At 49.1% G+C, this 14,464-nt stretch overlaps 1 protein-coding gene across 3 annotated transcripts in view; it reads left to right on the forward strand.

Annotated features, from left to right (window-relative positions):
• Positions 1 to 13,035, forward strand: part of FAM168A (family with sequence similarity 168 member A) — a 129,640-nt gene extending 116,605 nt beyond the window's left edge. For all 3 annotated transcript variants that reach the window (XM_081155689.1, XM_081155690.1, XM_081155691.1), the window contains 4 exons: positions 3,108 to 3,250; positions 4,760 to 4,934; positions 6,601 to 6,731; positions 7,586 to 13,035. In XM_081155689.1, coding sequence (XP_081011815.1) covers positions 3,108 to 3,250; positions 4,760 to 4,934; positions 6,601 to 6,713 — 431 coding nt within the window. In that variant the 3' untranslated portion in view covers positions 6,714 to 6,731; positions 7,586 to 13,035. The remainder of the gene's footprint in view (positions 1 to 3,107; positions 3,251 to 4,759; positions 4,935 to 6,600; positions 6,732 to 7,585) is intronic.
• The last annotated feature ends 1,429 nt before the right edge of the window (positions 13,036 to 14,464 follow it).

Consider the following 14,464-nt stretch of genomic DNA (forward strand, 5'->3'; position numbering starts at 1 on the left):
ACTCAGAGACAGAATGTCAGCATTAGAAAGGTCCCTCTGATACTACCTAATCCAAATCCAAATGAGGTTATTTCTTGAGAAAAGAATTGACCTGACTCCCTGACAGGGCCCAGGATGGGGCCCCAGGGCAGTTTCTGCAGCCTTCTGACAAACAGTGACCTTGGAGCCACTGTGGTTAGAGGAAGAAGCACTGAGTCCTTGTGAGCAGCTGCTTGTTCTCAGCATGTGTTCACGATCTCATGTGAGACGTCTCTGTTGGTCCTAATGATCTCTGAGATCTCTTCTAGTTCTGCACTTCTGCTTCTCCCTTCTCAGACTGTTTGGACAAACAAACAAGGCCTCTGCAGAATCATCATTTTGGCTGCCAAGGGTGTTTTGGCTACTGATATACATTCTGAGTATGTGCGTGTCTTCGTTTCATAACATGAAAAAAGGGAAACATTCTCAGACGAAGTTATTCTTAGATGTGGAAACCAAATTCTACTGCAGTCTCCTGGAGCCTTTTGCTTTTCCTCAGAGTGATGATCTCAACAGTGTGTAAGGTGGTTGTCCTTGTGGCATAGAGGGAGATGTGCAGGCTTTCCCAGGGGACCAGAATCCCAGAGCACATTCTCGGGGAGCATTGCTGGCTTGTTAACTTTAAAGACTCATCAAATGATGGCATTTTAGACTGTAAAATTTTAGAATCTTAGAATCCTGGAGTTTGTTTCAAGTTGGAGCATGCCATGAAAGTCATAGTTCAACCTCCTGTCTACTGTAATCTTTCAGACTAGTCTCTGCTTGTATACCCCCAGGGCAGGAAGTTCATGATCTCTCTATACAGTGAGAGATAACAAAGAATAGCTAACCTTTATGAAGTGCTTTTAATGTATTGGGCACTATGCTAAGGGCTTTGCACTTATTAATGTATTTATCGGAGTAACTCTACGAATAGGTACTTTTATTACACCTTCCCCCATTTTACAGATGAGGAAACTGATATATTCTACAGCTGTTAAGTAGCAAGGCTGGGATTTGGACCCAGGCAGTCAGTCTGGCTCTAGACTACCCATAACCACTACTGTACTGGATAGCTTCCAGAGACGGGCATCTTAGGGTCTGGGGGTATCCTGCCCTCCTGTGGAAGAGAGATGCTCTCCACTCTGGCAGGACTCCCCATACCTTGTTTTATCCTTTTAAATAATGAGTCAGCACAAGAATAAATATTTTAGGCTTTTCAGGCCATATGTTCTCTGTTATAACTACCATTGTAGCAGGAAAGCTGCCATAGTCAATATGTAAATGAACAGGCATGGCTGTGTTACCGTAAAACTTTATTTATCAAAATAGGCTACAGTTACCAAAAATTGCAGTTCGCCTGGTTTAAATGTAAATAGTCTGAGTAAAAGATTCTGTGGTAAAATAGATTTGGGGATAATCTCCTGCATATCCCTGTCTTAGAAAGTCACAGTTCATCCTGTCATTTTAAAACTTCTCATGGAATTAAAAACAAACAAACAAAAAACCAACCTATTTATCTCTATTTTACATTGCTGTTGCTTGCTTGCTTTCGTGAAAAACAATGATTAAGATCCCTCTGAATCACAGTCCCTAATGTACTCTTGGGACATGCCCAACTGCTTGTTTTATAAGATAAGTAAACTGTGTCTCCAAGGTGAAGTACCCTTCAGATGGCTCCTTCTAGATGTCTGCAAACCTAGACTCCCTGTTTTCCCCACAGTATCTGTTTCTCCTCCTTGAACACCTCTCATGATTAGCTCTAGGAATCTGCTGTAGACTCCTCCCTCAGCTGACTCGTCCCACCCTTCCTAGTTTCCAGTTCTTATGATGCTCCCTTCTCTTTAATGTATTCTTTCCACTCCATCTTCATTGCTTCTTATTTCCCAAGTGTATCTGACCACAAAATTGGTTTCTCCTGGAACAAACTGTGGATCTCCAGTCGAAAAGTAAATGACTTGATTCTGGAGAGAGGACAGGACACATTTTATGGTGCCTTTGTGGCAACTAAACAGCAGCTCCCATACCCTACTGACCCACTGGGGACGGGGGCACCAAGCCAGAGCTGTGAGGGGGGCTGAGAGAGATTTATGATGATGCGTCATTGTCCCTTTAGCTCAGAAAGGAGAGGTTCCTATAAAGACTTGCCTTCTCCTGGGTCCTTGAGCCCCAGGACCCCCTTGTATAGATCCCTGAGTTCCATATGGTCATTCATTTTGTGATTCTCGTTCCTGAATGATGCCTGTTTCAAGTTTTCCCTGTGAACATAGAATCTGAGTCTCTTTTCCAGAAGAGTCAAAGGCAGCACAATTTGTTTGAATGGCTGATTGTGAGTTTCTTGGGGTCTGGCTTCTCAGCCCCCATCCCCCAGCTTTTGTCTACCCTGCAGTTACCCACATGGCCTGGGTTCCAAATTGCTGTGAACCTTTGTGACTATGACTTCAGGCCCTCGGGCAGAGGTGGCCCTGCCCCACATCCCAGGAGGATAGAAACGCCAGCTCTGTGGAGCAGAGTTTTTCAGCATCTCAGAAGATGAGGATCTCTGAATGGTGTTTTGTACGGAGTTTTCACCTTAAACTTGGCAGGGAGGAAGGGGAATATGGGGAAAGGAGAGAGATACATGGGGAAAAAAGAAATACAGAGTAAGGGGGGAATCAAGAAAGACAGAAACAGCAGCAGAAGATACCCTGGGTGCTTAGTGAGGAGACAGAAAAGCAGGAAGATAGTGCAATAAAGAGCAAGCAGGTTGAGGGTCCCCCATCTGTGTGCACCTGCCTCTCACTGCATGTAGCTCAGAATCCCAGACCATCTGAGCTGCAAGGGTCCCTTAAGAGATCATCTGGTTCCATCTGTTATTTTATAGATGAGAGCCCTGAGGCCCAGAGAAGTAAAAGATGCCAGAATCACACATGCAGCCCTGTGCACCAGGACTGAGGGAGCTGCCTCTGGGACCAGGGTCTCTGGGTGGAGCCCTGCTCTTTGTCTGTGCTCATCTGTGTTTCCAGCCTGGATTCAGCCCATTGTCTGGGGAGTCGTGACTGGGACCTGCTACCTTCTAGCAATGCTGTTCTGCCAACTAATTGGAAGTCTCTCTTATTGCCTTGGTACAGGATATACTGCGGGGACACCATACAAGGTCCCACCGACCCAGAGTAATACTGCTCCACCCCCCTACTCCCCATCACCCAATCCCTATCAGACGGCCATGTATCCCATCAGAAGTGCCTACCCTCAGCAGAATCTGTATGCCCAGGTAGGTGCATGTGGAGGTCTGGGCCCACCTCTTCTGCAGGTAAAGGAGCCACCAGCCTGGGTGGGTGGGGGTGGGTAGGGAAGAAAAGGAAGGAGAGCCCATGGCTCTGGCTAGCTGTCATTGTTGTGTTATGGAAACGGTATCCCTGCAGTTTACATTCCCTCACTCCACCTCAGCCCCTGGACACACACATACACTCACTCACTCACTTAGGTTAATGGAGCCCAGAATGCAGGAGATCATCTCGCTCAACTCCTTTGTTATACAAGTGGGGAATTGGACCCAGAGAGGGGAGTGACTTACCCAAGGTCACACAGGGAGCTATTGGGTGAGTCAGGATGAGACCCCTATGTCTTGGGCATCTCTCCCTACTCCCTCGTCCCACACCCACATCCACCCTTCCCTGATAAAGTCTGTGAGCTTGAGTAGGGAGGAGATGGTGCAGGTTCTGCCACCAGTTCCCTGTATGACCTTGGGCACATTACTCTCTCTCTCTCTGTGCCTCAGTGCCCCCATCTGGGCTCCTTCAATAGAGTTGTGTGCTCTGAGGGGATGGTTATGCGACAGTGACTGTATGAGGCTTTAACATACTTGTGGCACATTTTTCTAGAGTGACAATTTTACATAAGGTTTAAGTAGTAAGGAGAACGCTTTTTAAATTTAAACAGCTATATTGTAGAGTAGAATGCAAAAGTTTTTAAAAGAAAACAACAGACTTGAGTTAAATGTTTCTTGTTTATGGCAGGCTGCTTTGCACTCCGCTCTCAGACCTCTGGGGTTACAGACTATATTCTGAAGTTCTTGTTATTGTTTAGTAGAAACATTTGAGAAGCCCTGGATTAAGAGGATCCAGGGGCCCCTGTCTGCTCCGCACAAGGGTTAGCAGGCCTGTGGACTACGGCAGCAGGAAGCAACCATGTGGTCCAGACAATGGGAGTCACCTCAACTTTTCCTAAAGGGAATGGTGGTAAAAGACATCTCCTAGGAGATGCTCTGCATCTGTGACATTCTCCTAGGCTGTACAGTCGCAGCATCTGCACCAGTGTGAAGCTCCCACTGGCTGTCCTTCACACATGTGCACACAGTGCTCTGGTGTTCACCAGCTGTGCCCATGTCCTCTTCACTCACTGACTTGTGGCCCCAGCCTTTGCATTTTAGGCAGCTTATGGAGCACATTGCAATAAAATACAAACAATTTAAAATGCTGAAGTCAGTGTTAAGGGAGCAAAGCTATTACCCCATTAGATCATCCTAGCAGCCCTAGGAACGAGGCAGGACAGGGTTGGAGCCTTACTTTTCAGACAAGAAGCTGAGCCCAGCACTGAAAGTCCACAGTTGCATAGTAAGATAGAAGCAGAGCCCCATCTGGGGCCCATACCCTGTGTCCCTGTACAGTGCCTTTCTGACCCCATCCCTTAGGGTCTGGGAAGAACAGGCTCCCCACCCCTCTCCTCTCCACACTCCATCCCACTTTAAAAGCCAATGTGACCTCAGCCTCTTCCCCCACAGGGAGCCTACTACACGCAGCCGGTGTATGCTGCCCAGCCCCATGTCATCCACCACACCACGGTCGTCCAGCCCAACAGCATTCCCTCTGCCATCTACCCAGCACCTGTAGCTGCCCCCAGGACCAACGGCGTGGCCATGGGCATGGTGGCCGGCACTACTATGGCGATGTCAGCAGGTGAGGGCCACCTCTGGGTCAGTTTCCATTCATCCCCCTCCTCCAGGAACTCGTGACAGAGTGGATGGAACACTAGTAATGGAGTCGACTGTAGCATAGTAAGAGAAATCCTGTGCTGGGGCTTCTGGGAACCTAGACGAAGGGTCCTCTAAATCTGCCGACAGGGATGAGGAAGATTTCACCAAGGAGGGCATATTGAGCTACGCCTTCAAGGCGAACAGACGCTAACCAGAGAAATGAAAGAGGAAAGGGCAGCCCAGGGGGAAAGAACATGAGTATGGCACATTCACGTAATGGAAACGGTCCAAGGCACTTAGGAAATAGGTACAGGAAGTTGGAAGGGTGGCTGGAGCAGTCGGCAAAGATAAAGTGGGGAAGAGAATACCTTTAGGTAACGGGGAACTAGCAAAGGGTTTAGACAGAGGAGAGGTGGGGTTTGCTTTAAACATTCTCTGGCTGCAAGGTGGAGGCAGGATTAGATGTGGAGGCTAGAAGCACGTAGGTCAGGGGAGGCTGTAGTTTAGAAGAGAGATGATGACACTAGGACTCTGACAGCAGCAATGGTTCTAGAAAGGAGGGCATGGGGAATGTTACTTAGCAGGCAGGAGCTTAAGGACCTGTCCCATAATTAGTTGTAATGCATGGGAGAAGCAGGAGTCCAGAAGGACCCTTCTCCATTTCTGGCTTACTCCAGAAATTAGACCAGAGCCCTGCCCCTCAGGGACCTTGAGGATGGGGGCGAAGAGATGCCAGAGGAAGAGCAGGTTTAGGGAAGTCTGGGGGAGTTGATATTCCAGAGAAGAGCGTGAGGAGACACGAGGGCTATGAATGATTTTTAGAGGCCAAGTTCTGAAGAGTCAGCTGGGTCACCTTCTAAGGGAAGAGAGTACAAGGGGTCAGGTGGGCGGGAAGTAGGAGTTTGGGATTTTATTCTGCCCCTAATATAAGAGGAAGTTGAGGCTTCTCATTCCCCAGATCACATCAGGGAGCTTTTTAAAAAATTAATTAATTAATCCTCTCCTGAGGATATTTTTTCCAGTGCTTTTCAGAGAGAGTAGAAGGGTGAGAGAGACAGAAAGAGAGAAACATCGATGTGAGAGAGAGACATCAGTTGGTTGCCTCCTGCACAGGCCCTGACCAGGGCTGGGGATTGAGCCTGCAACCGAGGTATGTGCCATTGACCAGAATCGAACCCGAGACCCTTCAGTCCTCCAGCCGATGCTCTAACCACTGAGCCAAACTGGCTAGGGCCATCAGGGAGCTTTTGAGTGCTGTTCCGTGCCAGCCTTATTCAGGTCCTGGGGACCAGGTACCAGTAGGCTCAGACGAGAGCCCTGCCTTTAGGAACAACTAGGTTAGTGAGAAGCACACCCACATAAACAATTGCCCCTCAGTAAGATGTTTCAGCAATGAGAGGAGCATGCAAAGGAGAGTGAAAGGAGGCCCCTGGAGAAGAATGGTTGGCTGTGCCCTGGAGCATCAGAAAAGCTTTCCCTAAGATGAAACCTGGCAAGGTGGGGAAGGGTGGGTTGGTTCATGAGCTGGCGGGGAGGTGGGGCCCAGGCAGGGAACAGCTGTGTGAAAGACCATGGCCTCATTTTCTTCATCCTTGCGCCCTCGGATGGATGGCCTCATCAGCTTTGCTCTTCTCTCTCCGGGTGCTCAGGTACCCTGCTGACTGCTCCCCAGCACACCGCGATTGGGGCACACCCTGTCTCCATGCCAACATACAGGGCCCAAGGGACCCCTGCGTACAGCTATGTGCCACCACACTGGTAAAGCCTGCAGCCCATCCAAGTGAGTGGGGCCCGGGGTGGGAGGGGTAGGAGGGTGACTGAACACTGGAACTGCTTCAGAATCCCTGGCTTGGTCTGAAGCACAGATGTCAACAGGGCAAAGGATAGTTATCAGCTGCTTTCATGCTTAAGTTCAGTAATATCACTCTTTTATTTTTATTTTTTTTTAATATGGTTTTATTGATTTTTAGAGAGAGAGGAAAGGAGAGGGAGAGAGAGAGACAGAAACATCAATGATTAGAGAGTCATTGATTGGTTACCTCCTGCACGCCCCTGACTGGGGATCGGGCCTGCAACCCGGGCATGTGCCCTGACCAGGAATCTCCTGGATCCTAGGTTAATGCTCAACCACTGAGCCACGTCGGCCAGGCAGTAATATCACTCTTAATAATAGCTGTCACTTTACATATATCTTAGGTACTTTACTTGCTATCTTATAATCCTTACAGTAGCTCTGTGAAAAGGATCATCAGCTCTGTTGTACAGATAAATACATAGTTCAGCATCCCTCAGCCAGTAAAAATGAAGCTGAGACTTGAACTCTAGTCCTCTAGTACTAAATTCGATACTCTTTGCAGTACGATCTTCACACTTTTTAATTGTGGGCACCATTCTTCAACTGAAATCTTCTCAGTCAGATGTTGGCTCTGACTGGGGCTAAACTCGCCTCCCCCCCTCCTGCTTCCTCAGTGCTCTGAGCAGCTCCTGAGGCAGTGCCAGTAAATCACAGATGCCAGGGGTGTTAGCTCCCTTGCCCTCCACATCCTCCAGGGGCACAGAGGGCTCCCAAGGGGAGGGGTCCACTGGCTTCTTGGGAATATCACTGTCACTAATGGCTTTCCCCTTCCTCCCTAGATCTGGAGTCACACATTGTATGCAACTACTCAAGTCTTACACAGGTGCTGGAGCAGTTCCCTGGCAGCACCACCTCTATTTGCAAGAAGAGACAACGGAAGTGCAAGGGTCACTTTATGCATCTTTAGCGGTTTTGATTTTTATTTTTGGTTTATGTAAAAGCTGCTTTTTCTAATCTGCCTCTCCCCACTGTCCTTCTCTTAGCCACTGCCCTTCCAGCTCTACCCCTCCTTCTAACTGACCAGGCACTTCCTCTCTGCTCTTCTTTCCTTCCCCAAGCGTCCATTCCCCGGGGATCCCAGTCTAGTGGCAGGTAGAGAGTGGGGTTTATGGCAGTGGTTCAGCTCAAGGCATGATTTCTTTTGAAGAGCGTAACAGATGTAGCCCTTGGGTCTGGGGTGGGAACTCAGAGCTGTTGAGCATACTACATCTTTGGGGGATTGTTTACTTTATTTATCTCAAGCAAGATTAGTTTGGGACATTACCATGTCCTGACAGAAATGAAATGTCTTCTGAGAACCATTGCAACAAACCAAGAACAAAACCCCCTGATTAGGTAGGAGTGTTCATAACAGCTTAATATCCCAGGTGAGAACCTGGGGAAACCAGATTCTTTCTTTGGGAGAACTTGGGGGCGGGGGGAGCACTGTGGGAGGGGAGAGGGAGAGAGGTGCTTGCCTGCTGGCTGCGGTTTGTAAGGTCTCTGGCCAGATTGCCTGGGCCTAGACCCTCTGATTTGCACAGTAATGTAAACTGACCTGGCACTTCCTCAGAAGGTTATTTTGACCCCAGACCTGCCAAGCAGCTGCAGGGTGGTGGGATCCCAGCCTCCCAAAGCCTTGAAAGGCCAGGTGCCCTATGTAATCCAGACCTTGGCCTCAAGGAACCACTCTAATGAGGAGCCACCTCCTGATTAGAGTGGAAACCTATGGCATTTCTCTCCCTTCCTTCTGCCCTTCCCAGTGCCAGGGCTCACCCATCTGTCCATGGGGTTGGCAGGCAGGCCAGGCTCTTGGTTACCTTTTGCCACTCATGGCCAAAGTAGAGGAACCACATTCCAGATGGGTGCTGGCAGCTCTGAAGGTCAGAATAGTGAAGGAAAAGCAATAGCAATAAACATTTCATAGACTCATGGAACTGAAGGGACCTTAGCAATCATCTCATCCATTCCCCTATTTGATAGATGAGGAAGCTGAGGCCTGGAGAAGAGGAAAGGACTTCCCTAGATCTTGCAGTAAATTAGCATTAAATGCAGCCTTCCTACCTAGGGGCATATTGCCCACAAAATTTTAGCTAGGGATGGACTAGCTTGGTTTTGTAAAAATTAAGTCAGCAGTGCCCACATCTGGTGAGCTCTGGAACAGTATCTGTCTGGGTTTTAGTTTCTGTTCTTTTCCTCCATGGACTCCAAAGGCAGGGGGGAAGACTGGGCAGAGGTTACATGGGGGGCAGATGGCAGGAACAGAAATTGCAAATGAAGAAACAGCATTTGGAAATTCTGTGAAGACATCTGGAACTTTTGTCCCATACCTGACTCCACCCCTAAGAGACAAGCAGGTGGGCTGTCCGAAAAGGAGCGTTTGTGCTTTTAGGACAGTAGCCCCTTATCCTGAGAGGAGGGGAGGACAGAGATGAGGCCCAGGGGACCTGGGATCTCCTGGGAGAAGAGGAGTCCCTGGGTCAGGAGGCCCCGCTAGTTTCAGCCAGGAGCCTGGTTTGCCACCTGCACCTAGCACTTGGCTGGGCCAGCAGCCCCTCTAATGGGGACAGGGACATTTTACTGTACAAAGTGGGATCATTGATGAAATTTGGGACTTTTAAATAACTTTTTCAATTTAAATTCATGCAAACTTAGACATATCCCTACCCCTACCTCCCATAACTCCCTAAAGGAGGGAAAAACCAGGAACCCTTGGGCCAGAAGGACCTCAGAGGCTGTCTGGCCATTTCCCGGAGGGCGAAGCCCATCAGCATCCTCAGCCCAGAGCCAGGAGTTGCGGCCACCTTGGCCTTCCAGGGACCTGTAGGACCAGTAAGGAGAAATCCAGCTGTTCTGAATGGTCTGTCCTGGGGTGCTGAAGAAGTTTTATTTTGAAACAACAAAGTTTCCCAGTGTTAATCCATTTTTTGCAAATACCTCCTCTCTGGTTTGGTAAGGGTGGGTGAAGATTGTTTTACATTATGTCATACATGTTTGGAAAATGCCAAAATAATAACAATAATAATAACAGGAAACCTTTGCATTTGTCAGGTGCTTCATAGATTTCAGAGCACGTCACAACCCTTAATTTACTGGCCCCAAGACAGAGAGACAGGGTCAGAGTTGTTATACCTACTTGACAAACAAGGAAACTGGTTCTGGAAGGAAAGGGAACTTGCCCAAAGTGAGCAGAATGCTGCTATCCTGACAGGCTTCCCAAACCCTGCTGCGTCTAGATGGGCTGGAGTAGAACCACAGAGAGGAAGGGAAAAAGAGGAGCCTTAGGAATGACTTTGTTACTTTTGTTCTTTCTGCACCAGTAAGTAAAAACTAAGGTCTAGTACCTTGCAGTTCACAAAGCAATTTCACATCCATCCATCTGATTTAACCCTATGAAATAGATTCTCCCTCCCATTTGACTTATGAGGAAACTGAAACTTGGAAAAGTGAAGTGACTTGTCTGTCTGCTGTCTCTTTCCCTCCAGTCTGACTCCATGCACAGGCTTGCAGACCAAAGTATCTATGCTCTGCACCATCTCTTAAGCCCTTGTATGTAATTCAAGATCAAAGACAGGCCCTGAGGCATGAACAAGGCACAGAAAGGGTGTGGTCTGGAAGAACCCAGGCCCAGCACCCCTTTTACAGTATGAGTGTTGGAGCCCCAGTTCAGCTGGCCTCACTTGCTTTCTTTGATGGAGATCCACAAGCCTGGCGAGGCTTGGGGAGTCATTGCAAAGAGACTGAGCCAGGAGAGCAGGGGCAGCAATATGCTCTTAGTAGGAGGAACACACCTGGTAGGCTCACAGGTGTCTGTCAGGAGGTACTATGGGCATCATCCAAGGCTACTAGGTGGCCCAGTAGTCAGAGCTGGGAGGGCCCTGTCATTGTAGGAAGGCCAGCAAGCGAGAGAAGACGGGATGTGCCAATGTGACAGTAAGCTGCAGTGCTGGCACCACGTGCAAACCCCTTTCCACCCCCTCCACTGCCTCTCCCCAGTACCATAGCTTGGCCAGCATTAAGGGTCTATAGGTGGTTCTAGTCACCAGCCAACCCTCTTCACTGCCCCCCCAACTTCTATTTGACTCCCTCTTATTAGCCTGGGGCCTAGGAAGCTGGAGTGCCCCCAAGTGGTGAGAGCCTGAAACAATCTGCTACATTTTGAAAAAAAAAATTTTAAATGTCTTCCCCATGAGACAGGACAGTTGCTGCTGCTCCTCTCTCTCTCCTAGCAATGACCCTAAAGTGATATTCCCTTCCCTGAATATTTAACAAGGACACACACCTGTCTAGAGTGTTTTCATGTACAAAGTACTTTGACATTAATTGCCAAAATACCCATTTTAAAACTAAGTCTCAGAGGCTTAAGAGACTTGCCAAAGGTCACAGAGCTCATAAGAGAGCCAACATATGAACTCTTTCGATCCTCTGCTTTCTGCCGGCACTGGCTGGGTCTGAGTGGCAGGCAAGAGGAAGAGATGGGCTGCTGGGCTGCCCCATGGGCGAGGACCAGGACCTAGAGATAGTACACAGTCCTTCCTCCGTATCCCAGCTCTTACCTCTGGCCCCCCAAGTTGTTCCAAGTCTGAGGTGTCTCACTTCTAGAGGTCTGGAATGCTTCTTTGGAGGGGCTGGCTTCATTCTGCGTGGCCTTCGGAAGTGAGTCGTGGGGCATAATGTAGGACAGGCCTCTTGGTCACCGAGTTCTGGTGTCATCATGCAGACAGGACTTGGTCTGTCTTAGCGAGGCACTGGCTTGGCCAGGCCTGGAGCCCTGCATGTCAGATTCCTCAGCTCTGCTCCATGCCAGAGAGGGAGGGCCCAGAAGGCATGGGTCTTGGTCACAGCACTCTGACTAGACTCATCATTTAGATATCACCATGCATTTCTCCTCGATTGCACTTGAAAGTGTGTAGCAGTTTCGCTTTTCCACCCTGCATTCTACCACATCACTACAGGGTATGTGGTGCCCAGCTGCATGCCAAGCTTGGATATCCAGAGGGTCAGGTGTGGTGGTGGAGTGGGTAGGCGGGAAGCAGGCTCCAGGCTGCTATATAGCCCTAGGGGAATCCAGGCCCCACGCACCTGGGGAAGCAGGATCACAGTAGAGGAAACTCAGCCAGGCTAACATCAGACTCTACCCCTGAGCCTCTGAGCTCAGGCTCCTATGGCCAGCCAGACTGGCTGTAGGATCTGTCCTTTACCTGTCCATGTTCCCCTCTCCTAGATAACTCATTTCTGAAATGTCTGGCAGGCCAGCTTCAACATTCCATAGTCAACCTTGCCTAACCAGATTCGGGTCCCACTCACTCAATTTCTTCAGTGGTTATTCTCTATCGTGCATGCTGTTGAGTCCAGCCCAGTGGCCAAGTGAGAAACAACAGGAGTTAGGACAGGCTGTCACAAAGCCTGAAAGGGAAATGAGCTCTTTCCAGCAGCTGCATCCATAGCCCCTCGGCTCCTTGTGTGTCAGTGAGACCCTGTACCCATTCCAGCTCCTGGTAGAGGGGTATTTTCCTTTCTGGAGAGAATAGATAAAACAGCTTTGCAGATAAGTACCAGCCCATGGGAGTCGAATGGGTGAAATCATCTTTGAGCCTGACCCCAGCAAGACCAGCACCTCCAGGCTCCAGCCTGAGAATCGGAAAGAGTGGGACTGCCCAGAGACCACCTTCTCGGGTCAGCCAGATTGTCTGGATCTAGGATGGGACTCAAGCTTCTCCTCACCAGGGGGAGGTAAGACCAGGCCTCTAGCAACTTGGAGTTGTCTGTAATTACCTTTAAAGGCCCAGGGGCCTGTCCCCATCTCCTGTTTCATATCACCTGTTCTCATGGCATGTAACATCCCTGTGAGAGTGTTGTATATGATTTTGTATTTTTTAATTCATTTTAATCTACCAGTTAGAATCTAATTTTTAAATTTTATTGGAATTCACATTTTAAAAGGAAAAACATTTAAAATAATAATAATAAACCTTCGACCAGTGTCTTCCAAGTAGTTTGATCAAAGAACTTATAGGTGTTTTCAAAACACAGCCTGGAGTGCAAAGATTGGAAAGCCCCGTGGCCTCGCTTGTGTATATGACGTGTAAATCTGGTTTTGTTTTGATGTTTTGGATTCTTTTGGGTTTTTGTTTCATTTTGTTTTGAAGATCAGATAGTGATCATTCTGAAAGATTGAAGCCAAGAATTTGTAACTATGATATTTACTGTAAGCTGTAGAACATTCAATAACTATTAAAAAAAAGTTTCCAAAAAAAAAAAAAAAGGTCTGGGGTGACCAGACTGGTGGTTCTTGGGGCAGGGGACACAGACCACCCCCTGGGCCAGTGAGTCCCCTGGGCTTCTCACCAGTCATGTAGCACCTATGCTGCATCTCCCTGCAGGCACAGTAGGGCTGCCCTGGCACTCACAGTTGATGGGCTGGGCAGTGGCCATCAGCACCTGGATGAAGGCGTGTCACACAGGAATGCAGGGAAGCCATGAGTGATGAAGGCTGACGTCTACCATGTGCCCACCATACATGGCTGGTGCCGCGTGCTTTGCCTGGTAACTTTCAGAATCCTCATAGTACAATGGGAAGTGAGCCCTGTTAGGCCTGTCCTCAGGAAGGGACAGCTAAGGAGGGTAAGTACCTTGACCAAGGTTACAGAGCTGGTGAGGGGCAGAGTTGGAATTCACACATGGTCTGGCTCCAAATTCCAGGCTCCAAACTGCACATTCTGCCCACCCCAGAGGAGGCAACGCCTGAGCTTGCTTAAAGGGTAAATTTATCAGGTGGGAAACCAAGGAAGTTATGTGGTCTCCTCCAAATGTTCATCAAGGGTTGACAGTTGTACATCCTGAACGTCTCTCTCTCGTCTCCCCTCTGAGCAAAGCCACTGCCCTAGTCCAGGTCGAGGTTTCTCTCCCTGATCATCGTTGCCGCCATTTCCGTCTAGGGCCTGGCCCCACAGTCTACGCTCTCCCAGCCTCCAAGTACCCAACCTCCTCAACTGGAGAGAAAACAGACCCAAATTGGCTAAGTGACCTGGCTCACATTAGAACTGTAATTATAACTCTGACTCCTCACTCTCTAGCTCTTTCCACCAGCCGCACTCTGTGCCTCCTTAGCACCCTCCCCAGCTTTGCCTCCCGTGCTCACCTGACGTGAAACTCATCCTTCCTCCCTCCCTTGTGGCAGGAAGCTCGGTCAGGTGTGGGAGGGGAGGGTATCTCTGCCCACAGGCTATGTCACAGCAGTTCTCCAGGGCAGGAAGGGGATATTTTCCAGGAACTCAGCTCCAGGTCACAGTGGCAGTGCTGAGGGCCAGGAGTGGGTAGGGAGGCAGAGAACTGGGCCCCAGTACCCACCATTCTGACCTGTGTAGGAAAGGGTGTGGGTGGAGTAAGGAATGGTCAGCCCAGGGGTCCACCCTGTCCTCCAGTTCTCACCCCTGCGTGCTCCTGAGCTGACCTTGAACTCAACAGCTGACAAAGTCACCATGATTTAGAGGAGGCAAGCCTTGGAGGGGACAAGCCAGGAGAGCTTCCAGGTGAGGGTGGGGGCCCTGAAGGCTAGGAGCATCAGACATACCCCTACCCTAATCTCATTTCCTCATCCCACTTGGGAGCTGGCCTCAACACCCCCAAAGGACAGGTAAAAAAACTGAGGCCAGGGCCATACTTTTTTACCTTCTAGC

The sequence above is a fragment of the Miniopterus schreibersii genome, assembly GCF_964146895.1.
Source record: "Miniopterus schreibersii genome assembly, chromosome: 12".
NCBI classification, from domain to species: Eukaryota; Metazoa; Chordata; class Mammalia; order Chiroptera; family Miniopteridae; genus Miniopterus; species Miniopterus schreibersii.